This window comes from Malus sylvestris, chromosome 5 (assembly GCF_916048215.2).
Source record: "Malus sylvestris chromosome 5, drMalSylv7.2, whole genome shotgun sequence".
NCBI lineage: Eukaryota > Viridiplantae > Streptophyta > Magnoliopsida > Rosales > Rosaceae > Malus > Malus sylvestris.
In genome coordinates, this window is record NC_062264.1 from 8,181,937 (window position 1) to 8,206,535 (window position 24,599).

Genomic DNA, 24,599 nt, shown 5'->3' on the forward strand with positions numbered 1-24,599 from the left:
TCATTTTTATTGCGTACCTCCCAACCTCCTCTTTAATTAGCTAGGGTTGACATGGGCCAATTCTTCTTTAAACATTTCAAACTTATGCCATAAATACGTATAAATATTAGGCAGTTCAATTTTTTTAGATGAAATTTATAAATTAGGTTTTAAAAGATGCTAGATGCTAGTTGAGTGGTGGGTTGGGGCCTAGTCGCCTAGGCAAATTAAGTAAGTTCATTACATATTATATAATTAAATGTCTATTTATACTTTAAAAAAAATACATAGCTATGTTAGGATACATAAATTACAAAATAAAATAAACATATAGACTACAAAACATTATAACATATTGAAAACATGGGGTGTGTTATCCAAGTATTCAATAAGTCTCTTACATTTTATTGAAAAAATAAAATACAAAATTAAAATCGATATTCTATCTAAGTGAGATTCAAGACCTATGCAGGTCTAGATGGATTAGGTGGGCTAGGCGGATGCCTAAGCAAGTCTAGGCGTATTTTCTTAATTTTAAATGTTTTGGGATTAATCAGGACGGTGTCTAACCCCTAACGCCTAGATAGAGCTAGACGGAAATTTTTATAACAGTGATTATATGATATGTTACACTACAAAATAAATACATTAATTAATATTTAATAATAAATTTAATTATTAATAATCACGCAATATGATATACAAAACATAATTTAAATAGAGGATTCTTTAGTATTACTCTATCTTCATCATAATACGTTCTTGGTACGTTCCATCAACATGGTTCTCCAAGTCCAAATCGTCCTTGGAATTTTGATATTCGAGTTTGAATTAATCTATGACAAATTCCATCAACCAACCAATAACATTTTTCATTTCTTTCGCAGGTCGTTTTCAACTTCATCTCAATTTTGTATTCTTTTTTTTTCTTGGCTCCACTTAACAACTAAATCCTCTATGCTATGCTATGTCACGACTCACCAACAAGCAATAACTACATATTTATATTATATTAGGAATATTATCTTATATGACAAATAGTATGTACAATAAAAAAAAATTAGAAAGGTCACATATTTGAATTATATTAGTGTATCATTTGATAAGTTATGTATCATTTAATAAGTTATGTATACATTTGATAAGTTATGTATCATTTAATAAATTTATCTCACTAAATGTTGGTTGTATGCATTACTTGCCACATGAGATGTTATACTAATGTTGTATAGATATGTGGTTCCCCTTGCATTACTCATGTAGCTGACATTCAATAAGATAACTTCGTTAATTGAAGTGACATGTACGCATAACTTACCACATTAATGTTACACCTAAATGTAAATTGTGATCTTCCTAACATTTTTCTTTTAGCAAGTTTTTTTTTTTTTTTTGGAAAGTGAATAAGATAATTTTATTGAAAATAACTCAAGGAGCATTCATATCTTGGATGAGAAGCACCCTAATAGCATCAAGGGGTTCCTCAAACCAATTAACTAAAATACCTTTTACCAGACTTAATTTAGTGAGGCAATGAGCCACACTGTCAATAGCTCCTGTATTCAGTAACTATAAAACCCAATGTTGGATAGGTCCACGAGATGATTCTTGCATGCCTCAACAGCTTCAACAGAATCTGTCTCAACCTACACTCATAGAAAACCAAACTAAAGGCTGGTTTGGTATTGCTGTGCTTTGAAAAAAAGCTGCTGTGAGAATAAGCGGCTGTGCTGTGAGAATAAGCGGCTGTGAAATAAATCAGCAGAGCGTTTGGTAAACTTTTTTGTAAAAGTGCTTTTGGAAAGAAAAGCAGTCTGATAGTGGGTCTTTTCATTAAAGGAGCACTGTAGCTCCGTGTGCTTTGAAAAAAAGCCAGTTTTCCAAAGCTGCAAATAGCAGCTTCAGCTTTTTCCTTTGATTTCAGCTTATTCTCACAGCAACTTCCAAAATAAGCCCTTTTTTTTCAATTTACCAAACACCTAAAACCCTCACAACTTTTTTTCATAGGTGCTTTTTTTTAAGCACCTCACTCCCAAACTAGGTCTAAGATGCAAGCCTGACCCTCCCTAACAACAAGCAATTCAACCTGCTTCACTGACAAACAGCCCTCAAAACGCCACGTACCAGCCACCATAAAGCCCTCAACACCAACCCTTTATGTCACCTTCGCAGCCCTATCGACATTTAATTTAAACCATCCATCGCTAGGGGCTATCCACTTGAGCAATCTTGGAAGTTGCACATGGCTGGGCTGAAGGTTAGCCTAGCGAAAGTCCTGCAACCAACTAAGAGTGCATTGGGCAACCTCCATGGGATCTGAGAGATGCCCTTCCCACAACTTATTCCTTTCCAACCAAAGAGCCCATAACATCATCAAAACAACATCAAAATCAACTCATTTATGTTCAAGCAGGTACAATAACTATTCCTTATTAACTTCTGCAGAGGAAACTGACACACCCACTCCCAACGATGCTGCACAACACACTACTCGAGCAAAGCTGCAATCTTAGAGCATATGTTGTAGTGATTCTCGTGGGGCATCACAACTAGGGTACGAAGCTTCGACCCGTGCTCCTTTTATAGCAAGATTTTTTCGTGTAGGAAGAATATTGTTGTGAACACGCCATCCATAAATCTTAACCTTAGGTGGAATCCGAGCCCTCCAAATAGCATGCCAAAGACCACGATATGCCCCACCATCTTGGTGACAACAAAGCCATCAAATACACTGGCGCACACCTCTCTAAAGCCACCTTATATGCATTTTTTACTGAATACAAGCCTTTTATCATAATGCCACATGATCCTATCCGGCGCCCAACGAAAAGTCAATGGAATGGAGCTAATTAAACAGACTTCCTCTTCATCAAACAGCTATTTTAGAAGTTCAAAACTCCAAGCTCTGTCTTCTTGTAAAATCAACTCACTCACCATCAAATCTTCCATAGACGGGGGTGGTGGCATAAAGACCTTAGAGCAACTCCACCCATGGAGCCTTTCCCCCTGGCAATCCACTATTGAATCCACCCTTTTGAACAGTAACTGCCTTTAATGAATAGTAACTGCCATTAATGAACAGTAATTGCCATTTGCATCTCCACCCTTGGAGCCCTCCCCCTAGCAATAGGCAATAAAATATTAGTTTTTTTTGTTTGTTTAAATAATACAAAATAAAATTATTTGTAATTTCGGATAAGATTTTTTAAATCGTTCTCGTTGCGCCACGTGTCATTTTATAAAAAAAACAATTATTTAGCGATGGATTTCGATAAGATTTTTATCCAATGTCATCGTGCCACGTGTCGTTATCTTTTGAGAATCTTTGACGATAGATTTTGATCAGATTTTAACTCGTTCAAAATTGCGCCACGTGTCATTATCCGAAAATATAATTATTGGAGATCGATTTCGATAAGATTTTTATCCAATACGATCGTGCCACGTGTCATTATCTTTTCAGAATCTTTGAGGATAGATTTCGATCAGATTTTTAACGAATGACGGCATGCCACGTGGCCTTATCTACAATCCAATCCTTTCTGAATCGTCCATATAATCCACCATCCATCCTCACAAATCTCACACCAATTTTCTCAACATCTCTATCTCATTATTCATAGTTTCTGCTTTTTCTTCACCATCCATCATTACAATGTCTTCTTCTTCATCAAGGATGATGTGGGAAATCGATCAGCAAGAGGAAGAATTGTTTAACCAATCTGAAGGAATGTTCAACCTTCAGATAGCCGAAAATGAGATGGAAGAGGATGAGGAGCGTAGAAGGAGAGATGACGAAACAAGAATGGCCAGAGCCTCACATTCCCGTCGAGTCATCCAGACTGTTGCTCAGATATGCAGGCCCAACCGTTCAAGAAACCTTGATAGAAGCAGGCAACGACGGGGTGAAGAGCTGTTGGACAATTACTTTGTCCATAACAGTGCATTTCCTGACACGTACTTCAGACGCCGTTTTAGAATGGAACGACATTTGTTTAACAGAATCATGACTGATGTTTGCAACCATGATTCTTACTTTGTGCAAAAGCAGGATGCTTGTGGTGTTATGGGTCTCCTGCCTGAGTAAAAAATCACTACTGCGTTGCGGATGCTTGCGTATGGAGCATCTGCAGACCAAGTGGATGAGATAACGAGGATGGGGAAATCAACCATTCTTGAGGCCCTGATGAGGTTTTGCGGAGCAGTCGAATCTTTGTACACTGCAGAGTACCTCCGAAAACCTACTCGGGTGAATGATTTGTTTCTTGATTTGATTTTAGCACCATACCATGCTTGTGCTTGAAGTTGCTACAAATAATAATATTGAGACTATTAGGTAACAAATAAATAATAATAATGAAATTAGGTAACAAATAAATAATAATAATGAAATTAGGTCACAAATAAATAATACAAATAAATAATAATAATGAAATTAGGTCACAAATAAATAATACAAATAAATAATAATAATGAAATTATTAGGTAACAAATAAATAATACAAACAAATAATAATAATGAAATTATTAGGTAACAAATAAATAATACAAACAAATAATAATAATAATGAAATTATTAGGTAACAAATAAATAATACAAACAAATAATAATAATGAAATTAGGTCACAAATAAATAATACAAATAAATAATAATAATGAAATTATTAGGTAACAAATAAATAATACAAACAAATAATAATAATGAAATTAGGTCACAAATAATAATAATAATGAAATTAGGTAACAAATAAATAATACAAACAAATAATCTTACCTCATCCGCATAATTTGTCCCACTTCGAACATTACTACTAGCTTGTGTCAAGGCATCTCTCAACGTACTAAAGGAATGACAAAGTATTTTCAAACGACTGGACATCGATTCTTTGGTTCTTTTCCCACTCATTTGCTCAAGAAAATTGGTATGAATTAAACTCCACATTTCTCGCAACTGCATCTCATTACCCGTAAGGGAATTATGAGTAACTTCAACCCAGCTAGTGCACAACGCAACATCTTCAAGAAGCGACCAATTCGTACCTGCATCAGTAGTTATTTTGTGGAAAAAAAAATTGGATTGAAACTTTGAGAGAAAGATAAGAATTTGATTGAAAGTGGTTGAGAAAATATGAAATTGTGGTGTAAGGTAGATGGAGAAGAAGTGGTATTTATATAAAAGTAAAAACAATTTTTTACAATTTTTTTTTCAGATTTTTTACAATTTTTTCGGATTTTTTCCATTTTTTCCATTTTTTTTTCCAATAATTAATTTATGCCGTTGGATTTAAAAAAATTTGAATTCCAACACTCCAGATTGTGCCACGTGTCACAACGGTAACTTTTCTTAATTTTAAAACTATTTTTCTTTATTTATAAAGCATATTAATATCGACCGTTGATCTCAGATCGAACGGTTGATATTAAATCAGATTTTTTAAATTTTTTTTACCGTTGAGATCCAACGGTCCAAATGAAGGAGCCGTTGAGATCGAACGGACCGTGGGAAGCCACGTGGCTTCCCAACGGTAACTGTGAAAGGCTGAAAAGTTGACTGTTTTTTCTGAAAAGCTGTCGGGCGATGCGCCCCCACGCGCGAGTGGGGTGCACGCGCCTGACAGAAAAAAATAAAAAATGGGCTTGGAGCTCGGGCTCCGAGGCTGTCATAAATTGACAGGCCCCCTGCTCGGGCCTTCTCCACAAGCTCAGGCTCCTCATGGCTGGAGCAACTTGACAGGCCTTCAGGCATTTTCTTCTCCACTGTCCCCCGGCCTATTGACAAGGCTGGAGCTGCTCTTAAATGTTCACGGATGAGGAATCCAGTGATCCCACCAAACTGACGCTAAGGCCCCATCGCCAATGGCCCATCGTGTACCATCCTCTAAAACAAATGGGACTTCAAAATACTCTTCCAACAATACGAAGCGTAGGGTGCTCCACTACTTCCCAAAAAGAACAATTCGGGAAATATTTAACTCTCAATAGTCGTGCGATAAGGAAGTCCAGCTGCTACACTAAGTGCCACCCTTGCTTAGATAGAAGTGCAAGATGGAAAGCATAAAGATCCCGAAAACCTAACCCCCTCTTCGGACTTCGGCTTACACATTTTATTCCATGATATCCAATGAATTTTGTGAGTGTCAATATCGCCACTCCACCAAAACTTAGCCATTAATTGCTGAAGTTCTTCACCAAAACTCTTCGAAAGCAGAAAAGTTTGCATAGCATAAGTCGGAAGAGCTTGAGTGACAACTTTAACAAGTAGCTCTCTCCTCGCACTACTTAAGAGTTTTCCTTTCCAATCTTAAGCCCTTTAGTAACCCTTTCCTTGAAGAAAGAAAATGTTTGCCTCTTGTTCTTCCCAACAAAGGATTGGACACCCAAGTAACAATCATGTATGTCTACCCTTTGTACCCCTAAGAAGGAAGCTAGTTGTTCTTGTAAAGCCAGCCCAACATTAACACTAAAAGTAATGCTACTTTTATGGAAGTTTATTGCTTGACCCGATGCTTGAGTATAAACATCCAAAATGTGTTGGACAACCGCACAATCCTCTAATGAAGCACAGGAAAAAATAAAACTGTCATCTGCAAAGAGAAAATGGTGCAAACATGGGGCCAACTTTGCAATACGAATCCTTTGGAACGCCCCTATCCGCTCTTTCTGCGCAATGACAGCTAATAATCCTTCAACACAAAGTAAAAAAAAAATATGAAGAGAGGGGATTACCTTGTCTCAAGCCCCTAGACGGTACCAAATACCCTTTCGCATCACCATTAACCAAGAAGGAATATGAGACTGAAGAGACACATGCCATAACAAGATGAATCCATGCTTCCGCAAATCCTAGACGACGCAACATCTCTTCCAAGAAACACCACTCAACACGGTCATGGCCTTGCTAAGATCCAATTTAAGAGTTAGGACACCATTTTTCCCACTTCTCTTATTGTGTAAAAAATGCCCCACTTCCGCCACCACCAAAGAGTTATCAGAGATTAATCGTCTGGGGACAAAGCACTCTGAAAGGGCAAAATCAACTTAGACAAAAGGGGTTTTAAACGATTGGCAATTACCTTGGCACAAATCTTGTAGAGAACATTACACAAACTAATCGGCCGTAACTGAGTCATGCCCTGAGGCTCTTTAACCTTCGGAATCAAAATGACATATGTAAAACACACTTCCTTGAGAAGCTTCCTAGTGGAGAAAAACTCACGAACTGCATACACCACATCCTCCTTTACAATATGCCAGAACTTTTGATAAAATAGTGGTGACATACAGTCAGGACCAAGTGATTTCGAAGGATGCATCTGGAAAAGAGCACATCTAACCTCCTCATCCATGATAGGGGCCAAGAAGCTCTCATTCATCTTGAAAGTAACACTGGGCTCAACCGCGTTGGTCACGAAGTGAAGGACATTTGGCAACACCCCCTATGAAGTAAAAATGTTGGAAAAATAATGCAACACTGTATCCTCAATACCTTGGGGAGAATCTTGGCAAACCTTAGCCACATCCCTCAGCCTTTTAATACGGTTCTTTTATTTCCTATTAGAAGCCCTCCGGTGAAATCCTCCGGTGAAACAATTTCGTATTTCTGTCTCCCTCCCTCAACCATGTAGCTCGAGAACGTTGCCTCCAATAAGTTTCCTCCCTAGAGAGTAGGCTATCCAATTTCTTTATTTTTAAACACGTTCAAAACATCTTAAGAGGTGTGTAATGCTGGTTATAAAAAAGGTTTTTCGCATGCGGATAATAATGTGATTAAATTAATTGTCAAATGATTATTATTATTTTTTAATAAACGATATTATCTATACTAAGGGGGAGGAGGTGGGCTTAGCTTCACAATTGGCTAGCAATAATGTGATTCAATTAGTTGTTTATTAAATATTATTTTCTCTATTCTTAATATAAATTCAATAGAGACCAATTTTATTATGTGGATTCAGCTGCTTTAATTGGTTTATGAAGGTTTTTTTTCTAGCATGATCTAAGATTATTCATTTATTTTAAATATTTGACTTTTCTTTTGTTAATTTACGCATATAAATACATTTAAAACGTGTGAGTCGGGCATAGCACGCCGTGATTCAAAAAATGCTTTTTGCATGCGCTTATGCATGAAGCCTAATAGTTTATTAAATGTACTGAAATTTCTCTTATATATTATTATAAAGAACAAAAAAATAATTTATTCATCTTCATTAGTATGTGAAGTTCCAGTTTTGAATATCGTGAATGATGAGTTCGATATTGAATTATTATTTTATTTTATTTTTTAATACAATTATAGCGTTAGTGAGTTAAATAGTTAGTAATTATGTAAGATCCCACATCGCCTAGGGGAGTGATCCTTATATGTATATTCTCATTCCTACCTAGCATGAGGCCTTTTGGGAGCTCACTCGTTTTGGATTCCATCGGAACTCCGAAGTTAAACGAGTAGTGCGCGAGAGCAATCCCATGATGGGTGACTCACTGGGAAGTTCTCGTGTAAGTTCCCAGAAACAAAACTGTGATGGCGTAGGCGGGGCCCAAAGAGGATAATATCATGCTACGGTGATGGAGCGGGCCCAGAATGTGACAAATTATCTCTTAACCCTTTAATTATATAATACCATTGTATACAAAATATCTAAATAAATAAACACTGGAAAGCAAGACTGGTCAGAGAGTCAAATTTGCATCACTAAGTCATTTACCTAGAATCCGCTTGCTACTTAATTATATAATTATTCAGCATGTAAGGGAGACTTTGATTTCTTTTGGTGTTCGTCCTTTATCTCCAAAAGTTGCTCACCACCACTGATTTTGTTTGCCCATTTGAATTTTCTAGGGAAGAAAAGGGCAATGGAGGGAAACTTGAGGTGACTACTCTAGTAGAGAACGCCATAGCTAAGGACATCCCGCTATAGATCCAAAGGAAAGGACAGACCAAGTGAAGGTGATATAATATTTAATGAACAACTGATTGAATCATATCATTACTAGCCTATTATCAGTTATTAGCCTCTTGTCATGTCTTTGTGTGCGTTAATTTTTTTTTTAATAAACGATATTATCTACACTAAGAAGAGGGGATGGGCTTAACCTCACAATGGGCTAGCAACAATGTGGTTTAAACTCTCATTTGACAATAATCGAACCTAAGATCTCTCACTTACAAGTGAAGAGAAATACCACTAGACCGTAGTACTAAGTGGCTTGTGCGTGTTAATTTGAATAAATAAATAAGTAGGAATAATGCAATGGAGATCTCATTTTTGTACCATATTAGTATACCACATAATGTGGCAAATGATTCGCATAATCAACATCCAATAAAATAAATTTATTATTAACTGACATTATATATACACAACACTTACCTGTGGTATATGTAGTATGTACTACAAAAATGTGGTTTTCTTATCATTTTTCAATAAATAATACAAAAATAAAAGGGAATTATTATTAGCACTCCAAACTTTTTATAGTTAGAAAGAAAAATACACTTGTGAGGAGTGTAGAATGAGATTTTTGAAGTCCTAATAACAATCCCTAAATAAAAAAAGAAAGAAAAATAGGAAGACTACACTTTTATACCACGTTGGTGTACCATCTCATGTGGCAAGTAATATGTACAAGTCAAATCAATTTACGAAATTTATCTTATTGGATGTTGATTGTATGCATCACTTACCACGTGAAACTATACACTAAATGTAGTATAAAAGTGTAATCTCCTTAACATTACTCAAAAGAAACAAAAATTGGGGGATCATATTAATAGCAGGAATTTGGAGATACAACACTGTAGGAACATAAAATATCACGGCCGATGGGAACATGTTACATGTATAACTTATCAAATATGATTACTCTGGCCTTGACAGAATATGCAAACCGTTAGTCAAATCCTAACAAGATAACAAGCCTCATTCTTTACGTAGGCCACAATCAATAGGCTCCCGAGCCTAATTCACCATGTAGACAATCCAAGTCTATCATCACACGACCTACACAGATTATCCTGATACGTAATGGGCTTGCATATCAGTCTCTTAGGATGGTAAGACCAACAGTTCCACGAACCTAGATGCTAGGTTTAACTCCTCAGTTCTCTATAAATAGCCAAAACCATCCACTTTATGCGGTAATAAAAAAATAAAAAATCTCATAACACTCTTATTACTTCCTACAATCTTTATGATTATCAAAGAAGCTTTGGCTAACACCACACCAGTGTTTGTCTAACTGTGCTTGTCTCTTTTCTTTGTATGTGTAGGTTTTCGTCAATTTCAATTCGCGGCAGAAATTTCTTTCCTAGTTACCATCTTGAAAGCCAAGCCAACTAAATTGTATTAATGGTTGACTAATTAAATTATCAAAGTTGATTGGGTGTTGTTATTGACATTTCAAAATTTTATTTTGTACTCCAAAAATTTTTATCTTTAGAAAAAAAAAAAAAAACACTTGCAATTAGAGGATCGCCTTTGTGGTTATAGTCTTTCTCTTCTACTTACTTCATTCCGAATTTGAACCCTACCTCTTTTGTAAATTAATATAGATGATTACTTATAAAAAAAACCACTTATAAAAAGGGCACAAAAATTGAATAAGGACGTTTTCATAGAACGAGATTTAAACTGAATAAGGACGTTTTCACAAAACGAGATTCCAATGTTAGGCTTGGCACAAATAATCTATTTACCAACTCGGGGGCACCCAAATGACACAAACTTGCAAACATGGATTTTTTTGTCTTTTGAACAACGACAGTAACAACATTAAGAGCGTGAGGAAGTAGACTAAACCTTACAATGAGCATGTCATAATAATATGGTTCAATTTTTACTTTTAGTAAAAATCAAACTTAAAATTTTTTACTTATAAATGAAAAGAATACTATTAAATTATACTATTAAATGACGCAATAATGATTTAGATTTGGAATCGGTGATACGTGCAGATAAAGGTACGCGATTGTTGATTTTTTGTGCCATATTAAGTACTGTCATATTTTTTAATTGGCTCTGGTGGCAGCCTTGTTTGACCAATTATTGACCTCAAGGAACACGAGGCATGTATTATTAATTGGTTAAAGGGTAGAGGCACATGACGATGATGTTCTGGCTTCATTGGTTTGCGTCATGTTCCGCCATTGTCAAAGTTTCCAACTGAACACGGTTCTGGTTTTCCTTATCTTACCTCCATCTTAAGAATACAAAACAAAATAAAGCATATTTTCCACATTTCACTAGTTTATATGTATTTACTTAATAGGGACAGATCGTGACATCATTTTTTTTTACACATTTTTGCCTTATGTTTTTGTGGCGTCTATTTTTTAATGTATTTTAATAATCCAAATCGTTTATCTTTCATGTCTTCTCTTAAATGTTATGTCTACAAAAATTTATCCAAATCTAAACCAGATGACAGTTGTGTTTTAGTTGAATATCTCACTATTTGATAGTGAATGTATTATATAACATGTTCATAGACAGTCCCTTGTTGAAAATTTTTGGTTTCTCTACGTTCTACAAATATGTTTTGTACGCTACATCTAGGCCATTTCTTCAATAGAAGTGAATCCAACTTATATTGTAGACCATAATATTAATTAAAGAAAAGGTAATACTAGAAATGAGAATGAGGATCCTCTTCGGATTCTCTTTTTGAGGATCTCAGAGATCCTTTAGTCGTGTTTTGTCAGAGATTCTTAAATAAAAACTTAAACAAAACCTGGAATCATAGAATTACTGTATTGCATATACATGTAGATTAACTATAAGGAAGCTATTATTGGCACTTCCATAATCTCAATCCACACTCCTTCTATATTTTTAATTTATCTATTTTAATTCTTTTAATGTGATTTATTAATTTTACCCTTATATTACTTTTAAAGTTTGCAATCTTGAAAACCTCATTAAGTATGATGACATAAATATTTATAGGGAGTTGTAAAGACCTTCTGTGCTCTAGAAGCAAGTCGGCTTTACAATCGTTTACTTTGAGATTTTCCAGTACACCTTATGTGCAAAAGACTCTAAGGCCTGCATAAGAATTAGAGTATGATTATGATGAAAATGGAAACATGCTTCAAGCTTATGTGGCTAACACAACCATTCTTACCTTATGTGCAAAAGACTCTAAGGCCTACATAAGAATTAGAGATTATGATGAAAATGGAAACATGCTTCAGGCTTATATGGCTAACACAACCATTTTGAACACACACACACACACACACACACACACACACACACACATAGCTAAGCTGTTAAAATCCATACAGAGAATTTGGACATGATCGAGAACGATTCAATGGAACTCTCTTTTTTAAGATTGTTTGGATGTTATGTTTAGTTCTTGTGAATTGTTTAATTTTGCCATGGTTAAAATTTCAGAAAGGAAAAAACATGAGATTATTTCTCGTTATGATGTTCAAGATATGAACCATGACACCACAAACTATTATGTTGTATTTTAGAAAGATTATTTGTTGCCTTTGCTTAGCAACAATTTTATTTTGTATAATTTTTTTCGTTTCTGTATCAAATCTACCATAAACAATGAGCCTACTTACACCTTCCCACTCGTTTTTCGTTTTTCATTGTTTTCGCGGGAAATTAAGTTTTGGAGTTTTTTTCCATGGGGTTGCTAACTACTGCTTTGGATTTTACTTACATTGACTGTTATTTGTTATGCGATTTGAAATTCAAATTATATTTTATCATATTTTGTTTCCCTTTGATTTTTTTCATGGATCTTTTTGGGATTCTAGTAATAGTGTTTAGATTTTGGAAATTGTTCTATCTTTTGTGTAGAAATTCAAATATGAGATCATTGTTTCTAGTTTATTTTGTATCAATTTTTTTCATTACTGGAGCAAATCTGGAAAAAATAAATAAATCTACCAGAAATCCCTCCAATTTTTTTTCGTAAGCAAAATCAATTTCAAATGAAAGATTCGTGAGGCTTTTAAGAAAAGAAAAACATGCTCAAAATATCTAAGCATTCCCACCAACTTATTTAAGTCATCAAAATTATACTTAATGAGGTTTTCAAAATTTTGTGCACATTAAAAACAATAAAAGGGCAAAATTGGAAATCACATTAAAAGAATTAAAATAGATAAGTTAAAAGGACTTGGATTGTCTGCCCTCCCATTTCGATGCCCTTCCCGTGCCCTCATGTTTTGTGTGGTCACGGTTAAGCCACGTTAATATTTTATATTATTTTTTTATAAAAATAATAAAACAAAAAGAAATAGTAATATAAAATATTGACGTGGCTTAACCGTGATCACAAAAACAGGAGGGCACGAGGAAGGCACCACAATTAGAGGGCAGACAATCCAAGTCCAAGTTAAAAAATATAGAAGAAGTGTGAATTGAGCTTTTGGAAATGCTCCCTAACTATAATTATATATGTTATGTATTTATATATTTTATTGTTGTTTGACAAGACAACAAATTTGAAACTTAGGTGGTCAGCATTGGCCAGCTTATTGAAAACCCTCCACCTTGTCGGGTCATGAGTGCTTGCGTTGTAAATATTTGCCACGTGTGGGAGGGGAGAGAAATTTTTAGTTGTGAAGGGAACACAAGTGGTATACTACATATTTTAATAAGAGTGAAAGAAAATTTTATTTTTTAAGTTATTAACTTTTTAGCACACGCATCTCATAATTTATATAATGATACGTGATGTACTACTCTGTATACTGATCTCACTAAAAAATCTATTCGTGTAGAGTCATATGTTAACGTGCCATCTTGCTCTATAAATACCATTTTCCTTTTTCCATATTTCTGCACACCACTAAAAGTCAGTAAACCTTCCTTTCCCTCACTTCCCTTCTTCTGGATATACAAATTAAGACTAGTATTCTCAGCTTCTTCCTCTTTCCCTTCACCAATGGCTTCAGTGGATGTATCTGAACCCAAGGTAGCAAGCATCAAAACCCTAGCCGACTCAGATGCTCTAACTTATGTACCTTCCGAGTACGCCTACACCATGGATCCCAACGACAAGGGAGATGAAAACGACCCAGAACACTCAATCCCCATCATTGATTTCGCTCTTCTCACATCTGCCTCCCCTGATGAACGGGCACAAATGATCCAAAAAATAGGCAAAGCTTGCGAAGAATGGGGCTTCTTTCAGGTATATTCACACTCACAGGTTGCATTTTGCGGTACATCTATATTACTCAACATTTGATTTTTGTAAAACACTCTGGTTAAAATAAAAAACTGAAATAGTTACTAGTAGGTTTTTACCTTTTTAACTTAAAAATATATATATACAAAACTTAAAAGTGAAATAGTTATAAAATGAAATGGTTATTAGTAATGAAACATGAATTAATATTTCCATGCGCTTGATGTCTTTTAGGTGATCAACCACGGTGTACCCGAGAGCCTGATGAAAGAAATGATCGACGCGTGCCGAAGATTTTTTGAGCTGCCGGAGGAGGAGAAGAAGGAGTTCCAAACAAGGAACCTGCTGGACCCAATTAAGTGCGGCACCAGTTTCAACGTCGCAATTGACAAAGTTCGTCTCTGGAGGGATTATCTCAAGGTCATAGCACACCCTGAGTTCAACTCACTCTACAAACCTGCTGGATACAGCGAGGTGTCATTGGAGTTCAGTAAAAGAACCCATGCAGTGGCAACCGAAATATTGAATGGAATATCGGAGAGCTTGGGATTGGAGGCCGATTACATTGCAAAGGCCATGAACTGGGATCGCGGCTTGCAAATTCTGGCCGCGAACTACTACCCGGCTTGCCCACAGCCCGACCTGGCTATCGGTATTCCTCCTCATACCGATCACGGACTGGTGACACTCTTGATTCAGAATGATATGTGTGGCCTTGAAGTCAAGCACAATGATCAGTGGGTCTTGGTGAAAGCTGCTCCCGGCGCCTTTGTCGTTAACGTTGGCGATCAAATGCAGATTCTGACAAACGACAAGTACAAGAGCGTATGGCATCGAGCAACTGTGAACAACACAGCTACGAGGATATCGATCGCAGTACCACATGGACCGGCACTGGACACACCTGCTCTACCGATCCCGGAGTTGCTAGAAAAGGAAGGCGAAAAAGCAAAGTACATTGGAATGACATATGAGAAATTCATGGAACTTCAGGCAAGCCCCGCTGCCTACATGATGCCTTGCTTGGATCACCTACGCGTCAAGGACAATTGAAGTGGATACATGCATGGTGACTGGCCAGCCGGCGTTTCTAGCTCTCTTTTCTTTCCGTAGAATACTGTATGTTCCTGTAAGAGCTTTGATTCTCTATCAGAGTTGTTGTCCAATGTTTCCAGCTATGCGGGTATTTGCCTTGTTTGGTTACAAATTCATATTAACTGATGTCTGATAGCCTAAAGATTCTTAGCTAGGTAATATGTGAATCAATGGGAGCTTCTGATCACACATCGGACTCGTTTACGTACCCCAACGATATACTGGAGTTTAGTAAGATTTTATATATGTTTATAGCTTAACGCTGTCAAACTTTCCCATTTGATGTCTCTTTTACTAATTATTTGCTATTCATTTTGTGTGTATATAAATTCTTTGAACTATCGTTTGTGGCTAGCTCAGTGTGAGATCTAGGTTACTCTCTCATTCCTTAATATAGATAATATCATTTGTTAAAAAATAAAAAATAAAACTTCTTTGAAATATATAAACCACAATCTCTGAACATTGAAAATTTGGGATCAACAAGTTTATTGCTAATTGAGCACTAGTCCTATAGCGCAGTTTCTAGGAAAATTTCGGAAAGTTAATGGGAGCATTTTTGCTCACCACCATTTAGTATGGTGTATGCTTACCATCTTATTAATTACCGTTAGATGAGTTTGAATTTCGAGATTCGTGTAGTGGATAAGCACAAATCTTAAAATTCAAACTCATCTAACGGTGATAAATATGGTGGTGAGCATACACCACTCTAAATGGTGGTGAGCAAAAATACACCCAAAGTTAATAGCATATAATTTAAAACGATGGAAAAATACCCAAAAAGGAGCTTTGGTTGGATTCCACCAGTTGGCAACGTTGTAAAAAAATATATTTTAATGACTTTTTTAATGCTAGTGGTGATGCTACATCAGATCTACTTCCAATTTTGAAGCCCCTTTTTGTGCGCCACATGTCTAGTGTAAGAAGGTCTAGCTTTGTTGTTGTTTTCATTTCAGAAAAATTAAGATGTTGAACTCCTCTCTCTAGGATTGACACCAAGTGACTGAAAAGCCCTCTTTGTGGCTGCATCAGCATGCCTCTCTAAGTTTTTGCTCAAAAGCTTTCAAGGAAGCCATAACTTCTTGTGCATCCAGTGTGTCAGTGTCATTAGTTTCCTCTATAACATTCACCATAGAATCATAGGATCTTGTCAAACTGATTAATAATTATGTACAAGTCTCTCCTTATGTAGTTCTTCACCCAAAGTTTTCATTTGATTCACAACATCAAACAACCTAGTAAAATAATCGTTAAGGGATTCATCTTCTCTCATGCGTGTGTACTCAAAATCACGTCTAAGAGATTGAAGCTTTACTTGGGTTACCTTCTTGTCACCTCTGTATTTTGTCTGAAGAACTTCCCAAGCAGCTTTGGATGACACTTCATTTGATATTCTGGGTAAAATGGCATCTAAAACTGCTCCTTGTATTATTCCCAGCTCCTTGGCATCTCTCATCACATTATCTTTTAGAATTGTCTTTCGAATCACATAGCTCTTCATCATCATTTGACTCATCATCTGAATTTGGAGCCTCATACCCTTCTTGAACCATTTTCCAGAGATCTTGTGACTTATGGTGGCCATTTTAATCCTCCAAAAGTCATAGTTCTCACCATTAAAAATGGGAGCTCTAAGCTCACTGCTGCTTAATCTAGACATCTCTTCATTCTTGAATCACTTTCTAGGGTTTCAAATACTCGAAATCTCCCCTAAAAGAATGGTTTTCACAACTCCCGGTTGGTTTAATCCAACCTAGGCTCTGATGCCATGTTAATGTTTTGTATGTATTTGGTAAGGAATTTTAGTGAGGGTTTTGACATAGAATGAGAATGTAAGAGAGAGCAGTGGCGAAGCCAATAATTTTCAAGGGGAGGGGCAAAATTAAAAGAGTGCAAGGGTAAAAAATGGCAACAACCAAATTCTTTTATATAGTAATGTCGTCCATAATTTACCAATACTAATAATGGGAAGGTGGAATATTCAAAGGAGGACTAGCCGGAATATTTGAAGGAGAATTTAAGCATTGTTTCTTATTGTATCATTTCATTACGTAATTGTATAATGGGAAAAAAAGTCTTAATACTCTTAATCCTAGAGTAAACTATACTATATGACTATTAAGTAATTAAACCAACAATTCAATTAATAAATACCAATAATCATATAAATTATTCCAAAAACAAGAATTCAATCAATATCAATAATTAATTAAGGGTAAATTATATTTTAACACCTCATGTTTGAGGTCTATTGCAACCTCGTACAACATCTTCAAAACATTTCATTTTCATACCTCAAGTACTATTTTATTTCAATATAATACATCCGTTACATTTTCCATCTATTGGTCTGTTAAGAGCTGAAGTGGCTACCAGAGTTGTGCCACATGGCAAAAAAAATATTTTTTTATGCATTAAAAATATTATAATAATTTACCTATTAAAAAAAAAACCCCAGAAATCCTTCCTCTCAACCCAAATCCCCCATCCCTTCCCCCTAATCCTTTCTTCTCCTTCCCCTCCTCTGATGCCCCTCCCTTTGGCTCCAGTGGATTTCCCCTCCTCTTCTCCTCCTCAGCCTCCGCTCATTCTAACTCCCCTGCCAATCTCGCTGATGATCTATCCTCCCTCTTCGGTGGTGCACCCTCACACTCCTCACCCTTTCAGGACCCCGACGCCTTCAACCCCTTCAATTTGGGTTTTTACGAGCTTGAATCGCAGAGAGAGAAGATTAAGGTTTGAATCGCAGAGAAGGAGAAGGGGAAGCTTCAGGTTTGGGGGTGAAGGTGGGGGACGGATGGAAGGGGAAGGAATTAGGAAGCAAAAGTGGTTTTGGTGGTAAAGAAGAGAGTGGAGGAGAGGGAGAAGGTGGGATGGGGGGTTGCTGGGGAGATGGGGGTGGGGCATCAAATTTCAATGCCCAGAATATGGTCCAACATGCCAACCATAATTTCCACATTGCCAAAGCTACGAATCTTCCTAAAGTGTTTGCTAATAAGGGCATAAAATTGGTATGAAAAGGAACCCAATTTTCGTTCTATCTTGTTTCCAAAAATCTATAATGTTTCTATGCAATTTGAGACATACTTGCATACAAAATTGAAAGGATTGCTACTAGTACTAAGCCAAAACGTATTGAGAGGGAGAGAGAGGTAGCTTACGGAAAGAGAGGTGGTATTGGGAGTCGGTGAGGCGGTGGAAGTTTGAAAGCCGGGAACTTAAAACACTGGTCGACGCCATTGATGGAGGCCATTGATGGAGGGGGGGGAGAGAGAGACGAAGGAGATAGAAGAAGCGAAAAAGTACAAGTTAGGGTGGGGCGAAGAGAGGGAGTGGGTCGAGGGGAATGGTTTCTGGGCTCGGGTGGGATTTTTGGGCGTGGCGGCGGTCTCCTGGAAGGTGGGGGTGGGGTGGGGTGGGGGTTGTAGGGGAGGTGGGATGGGGTGTTTGTGTTGTAAGGAAGGGGGAGGTCACGAGGAAGAAGATGGTTCTTTTATTTTTATTTTATTTTTAAATAGGGTAAATATTATAATATTTTAAATGCATAAAAAAATTATTGTTTTACCACATGGCACAAATTTGGCAGCCACATCAACACAAATTTGATCCCATATTTGCCACATCATCATTTAACGGATGTATGAAATTGAAATAAAATAATAAGTAAATGTATGAAATAAAATGATAAGTAAATGTATGAAATTGAAATGTTTTAAAGATATTGTAAGGAATTGAAATTGACCTCAAACCTGAGGGGATAAAATGTAATTTATCCATTAATTAATCAATAATCAAGAATTCAGTTTCTACCCTAAACAACAATTTCATTCAGGGCTGGTTCGATATGGGATACCAAACCAAAAATGGCATACCAAATCCCAAATCAAAAATTTTCGGGACAAGAATTTGACGATCGATCCCAAACCAAAACTTCGGGATTCCCGAAATATTTTCAGTATTTCGGGATTTCCCAAAACTGAACCTGCATCAAAATCCAAATCATCTGGATTGAAATTGAAATCATCTGAACCTACATTAAAAACCCAAATTGAAATAAGAAAGAGTGACAGTGAATCAGTGGTCGAGAGAGAGACAAAGTGAAGATATAGTCAGACGGACCTGCGTCCTCCTCCTGACTCGAGCCCCCATTTTGAAACCCTAACCTTAATTCGAAACCCCACACACACAGAGACTAGAGATAATCGATGGTGGGGGATGAAGCCGTGAGGTGTGGTGGTGGTTGGAGTAGAGGGAGTTCGTCGGAGTCGGATTGTGAGAGGGTAGGTGGTTGCTGAGCTTTGAATTCGAGAAGGAGAGACAGAGAGATAGAGATAGTTTGAGACTGAGTGAACTTAAGGCTTGAAGGTTTAAGTCCTTCAAACAAAGCCAAACTCTTGGTGAGGATCGACGATGCTATCACCTGAGCTGCTACCATTCTTGCAAGGTGTTTTTTAGTGAGGGATGAGAAGTCGAGAGAGAGATCAGGGTGAGTTACTTGTGTGATGTGGCCGGATTCGAAGATGGCAAATAAGGAGGAGGAGAGAGATCGAGAGAAATCGGCGAGGATAAGAAAGTAGGGTGAGGTGAGGTCGAGAGAGAGTGATTGAGTGAGGGTTTTATTTGGATTCAACGGTTGAGATTAAATCTCAACCAAATCCGACGGGTGTTAAAATTTCAAATATATATTTAAAATTAAATAATATATATATTTTTTTATTTTGGATTGGTTCGGGATTACCGAATGAATGAAAATGTGAGACCAATTCCTATACCAAAATTTCTGGATCGGTTTGAGATTGGGTACCGAAATTTTTGAGATTTTTGGTTTGGGATTTTTTTGGTTCGGTTTCGGGATTTTTTCGGTTTGGTTTGAAATTTTTGGTATTTTTTTCCACCCCTAATTTCATTCATCAATAATCATTCATATGATTTATATCTCTAATTAATAATCAATAACTATATTAGTGTATTACTCTATGATTCTATATTAATTAAACAAAATTTCGTATTATTTAATCAATTAGAGTTAGGAATATATAAATTTAGAAATTAAAAATTTGGGAGGTGCAAAACGCACCTCTGTGCTTTCTGATTGGTTTTCAAACGGGGGTGGGATTGAATGGTGTGAATGCAAAGAGGTGATGGGGAGGGACCAGTGGCCTCCACTTTAATTTTTTTGTATTCAACTAAATGAAACTGCAGCATTGCCTAAGAAATATTTTAAAAATTTTCTGATCACTAACCGAAATGGCTTCATCTAACTTAAGCATTTTCCAAAAAAAAAAAATTAAAACACTCTGCTACATAGCAGCAACAAAAACCCTAATAGCACGCTGAGCACCATCACTTCCGGCCGGACCAAAGGGGCGGAACCACCGCTCCTAGGCTTGATTTCCAGCGAAGGGAGGGGCGACTTGCCCCTGTGTTGCTTCGCCACTGAGAGAGAGTGATGGCTGCTAACATTGCCGCATCATACTTTCATTTATATATATATCATCAAAGTAGTAGGGTTTTGGTCCCATGTCATCAATCTTATCTCCATTGAGGATAACATTGTACTACTCCAATTTTAACCATGCAGCCCAGTTTTAAACTCAGCCCTCCATTTGCCTCTTGGACTTAGCTTGAGAAACTAGCCGTTAACAGAACTAGCTGTTGGCTTCTTGTTTTTCTTGTTCTAGCTGGAGACTATTTGGCTTCCAACATCTAGGGGGTGTTATTCGTTGTGGACATCTTTCACCTCATGTTTTTTTACATGCATAGAACATTGACTTCACATGAATGATTAACTTACGTAGGGCAAGGACAGTGCATGTTAGAAGGATTTAGGGATCAGAACTAATGTAGAATTGGTTGCTGTTTCATCTTTGGTTTATGACAGGTAGGAAAAAGCAACCATGTTTGCTATAGTGTAGTTGCCCTGAAATGTTGTAATCCCTGCTGAGAGCTTAGATATGAAAGAATTGATGCCCCAAAAGTCGTTTGTACCGCACCTGCTGGAGGATCGTGCATCGAGAAAGGCAACGAAAGATTTGTGATACTATTTAGCTCTCACAACTCTGGAGAGCGTAGGAGAGGGTAAAGTGAGGCAGCACACTGGGACGTGTTGTTTCCAGTTGTTTTAGCGTCATCACCTTCAAGTTTTCTGGGGAGAGATTGCAGAGGGGGTTGTTCACAAGTTGTTAAGCATGGAGTTTTTGAGTTTTATTTTTTATTTTTTAAATCTAGCGGCGAATATAAGGGAACTTTAACGAAAAGCACCCGGTACTGTTTACTTTAACGAAAAATCACATTTTCACACTAAAAAGTCAATCCTGATACTATTCACTTTACCCTTTATTTTGTCATTATCATTAAAACTCAAAGTTTTCAAGTCATTTTCATTAGTTTTCCTTATAATTAAAGGCCAAAAGGCCAAGAAGTAAAGAGATTGATTATACATGGGAAAGACCCTTCTCAAACACAAGGTCATAAACAATGTCTGGGCGTTTTTCAAACCAATTACAACGAGAGTTTGTATAAGAATCAGTCGAAGTGAGTTTGGCACTATTGAGTCAGGCGATGTGTGACTTCGTTTGCAGCGGATATGTGCGACTTCTTTGATTGAAAATGAAATCCATGGCCCATTGATAATGCGTCCGGGTAACTTTATTTTTGGGGCATTTTTACTTACAAGGAAATTGAATTGGAATCATTTTCATTATGAGTTTTCTTTCTAACATTTCCTATGCATGTACTAAGACGTAAAGAATGAAAAAAAACTTTAGGGCCTGTTTGGTATTGGATTTGAATCCATAGTTTTTAACTCAAAAATAATTTTTAAGTTTTAAGATAAAAAAAACCTGTTTGGTAAGCCCATTTTACAAAACTGGACTCAAAAAATTTAAGAACAGCCCATTATAATTTGAAAACAACAAAAGTCAGGTTTTAGGGTTTTTTTTTTTTTTTTTTTTTTTTTTTTTCAGGAATTCATATCCCTGCGCCGTGATGGAGGTCCGAGTACCTGCGCCGCGCAGACCGCGAGCAGGCCTTGCGCCTCACCAACAACGAACGACCAAGATATTCCGGCCAAGTGAAGGGTCGGGTGAATAGCTTTAAGCCTCAAATCTCTGAGTGCTTGATTAGGGACGAAACTGGGCCATTCTCTTCACTGCCAAGAACGATCAAGGTAATGGGTCTTTCTATTACTGTTTTGTTTGGTTCCCATGAGGATTGATTTGTGAACTGAATTTGTTGTGCTGTTTAGAGGGGCTAAGGATTGATGTTTAGACTAGCATATTAGCAAGTTAATCTGAAAGCTCTTATATTTCTGGGTTTCAAGAGCTTGTTTTAGCTTTATGAATTTCTGGGTTTTGTTGCTTTTTTATTGAAAATTTGTTAACTTTTCTGGGTTAATATCCTTTTTCTGGGTTTAAAGAGCTTCTTTTAGACAGTGAATTTATGGGTTATGTTGCTTTTAGTTTGTTATTACGTTATATTTTTTTTTGGTTTAATTTAAATGTTTGGGAACTTGTGGTTCTGAATGAAAATGTGGGTTTGTGGTATTTTAGTTCAAAGTCTGTACTTTGCAAGCTCTGGTTTCAAATGCAATCTCTGGTTTTTGAAGAGTTACTGGAGAAGAAGAGCTAAAGCTTCTTCCTTTTCATTAATTGTTCTCCTTTAAAATTTTTTGGTCCAGAACATTTCTTTTTTCCTATTTTGCTAACCATGAAGCTCTGTTCCCAGATTCTCTCTTTAAGTTATTCATGTTTTAATTTTCTGTAGATCTGTTGTTCGAATCCATTGTTTCGTAAATCTATGGGTTTCATTAATATATTGGTTCTGTAATTTACTATAATTTAAGAACACTTCTAATTTCATTTGTTTGCATTGCTGCTTTTTAAGGATATTATGTCCTAGTTTTTAATTTGCAAAAAAAGTTAATCAAGAAATATTGGGTTTTTCATCAAACAAACAGAAATGGGGTTCATCTGTGCTCTGCTGGGTCCAGTATGCCCATATTTAATCAGCTATTAACACAAAGACCCTCATTTAATCATTGGCAATTTGGCATTGATGCAAAGTAAAAATTAACAAGCGGCAATCAGACGTGGCTAATTCTTGCTGGCCCCTTGTGTCTTAAATCATTTGTTTGGAACATAGTATAAAGGTGGGCAAAGGAGAAGGGCAATTGAAAAGGTTGTGACATAGCTTACTTAATGATACTCAATGAATCTTGCAGCTGCAACTTTCTTTCTTACACACACACACACACACACACACATATCTATTAAAATTGGTGTGATGTTTAGAGAGGCTAAGGATTGATTTGTGAACTGAATTTGTTGTGATGTTTAGAGAGGCTAAGTATACATTATATATTTCTATTAAAATTGGTTATGTGGAGCTATTAGAGCATTAGGTGTTTGTGAAAATTCCCCATCAAGTTAGAAACCAGGATATGATGCAAATCTGAACGTGGTGTGTTTTGGTATGTGTGTATGTAGGTATAGTGTATAGGGGTGTTTCATTCAGATGACAGGATGCTTAATATACCTATTTTTTCGATTGTTAGATCGAAGAAGGAAGTTCATTTTATCAAGGATCAAGTTTTGGAGTAGCAGACGCGACACCATGCCACCTTCGGTTAGAGGTATGGAAATCTCGAACTTGGAATCTGGCTGCTTTCGTATTGTGCTTTTCTTTGAATGCTCTGGATTGAATGTATGAAATTAAAACTGAAATGCTGTTGCAATGTTTGATGAGTGGGGTTTGTTTTGGTCAGTATTATATCTACTCCTCATGGTTATGCTTTTACTGTTAACTCTTCCAAGCATTGTTTCGGAATGGAATCTATTCGAAACCATGTTGAAATTATTTTAGTCGTGTTTTGAAGTTAACCCATTGCTGTCAGAAGGTAACTTGCATTTTTCCAGCAGAATAATGAATAAGATTGCATGCAAAAATACACAAGTGGATGCGTGGTGAGTAACAAAAGCTACATTCCTGCATCACCTTCTTCACAGTCAGCTGTGGCCGGAGTTTGTGTGCCATATTCTGAAGTTTTGATCTTTTTTGCGTGTTCACTGCTTTGGTTAGTGCTAAACCTTTTACTTTGTCAAGGGAAACAGAGGCAGAGCCTTTTCTGGGTTGTGTTCGGTTTCTGTTATTGATTACGAATTTATGTCAATAACAATTAGTTTCAAAGTTTATTGGTTTTCTAGAATGTTTTAATGTAATATTTATTGTCTAAGACTTAAAGTTTAATTTGATTATCGAGCATATATTTGTTGTACTAGCACATGGATATCAAAATAGTATGTTTAAGGTTTAATTTCATATGTTTTGTATATCTTAAAACAAATACATAAATTAAAAAAAA

At 36.5% G+C, this 24,599-nt stretch overlaps 1 protein-coding gene and 1 long non-coding RNA gene across 2 annotated transcripts; both read left to right on the plus strand.

The window, feature by feature from the left end:
* Nucleotides 1-13,777: 13,777 nt before the first annotated feature.
* On the plus strand, nt 13,778-15,513 carry LOC126623530 (2-oxoglutarate-dependent dioxygenase 19-like). Its single transcript, XM_050292438.1, has 2 exons — nt 13,778-14,143; nt 14,375-15,513. The coding sequence occupies exons 1-2, from the start codon at nt 13,895-13,897 to the stop codon at nt 15,191-15,193; spliced, it is 1,068 nt and encodes a 355-aa protein (XP_050148395.1). The 5' UTR covers nt 13,778-13,894; the 3' UTR covers nt 15,194-15,513.
* Nucleotides 15,514-20,799: 5,286 nt separating this feature from the next.
* LOC126624813 (uncharacterized) lies at nt 20,800-24,515 on the plus strand. The gene is made up of 3 exons (XR_007624229.1): nt 20,800-22,406; nt 23,793-23,870; nt 24,157-24,515. It is a non-coding gene; the product is annotated as an uncharacterized LOC126624813 (long non-coding RNA).
* The last annotated feature ends 84 nt before the right edge of the window (nt 24,516-24,599 follow it).

What these genes read in the sequence shown, in the direction of transcription:
- LOC126623530 (XM_050292438.1), top strand. Translation starts at nt 13,895, where the DNA reads ATGGCTTCAGTGGATGTATCTGAACCCAAGGTAGCAAGCATCAAAACC. An exon ending in AAGAATGGGGCTTCTTTCAG is followed by an intron (nt 14,144 to 14,374) that starts GTATATTCACAC and finishes GATGTCTTTTAG; the next exon opens with GTGATCAACCACGGTGTACC.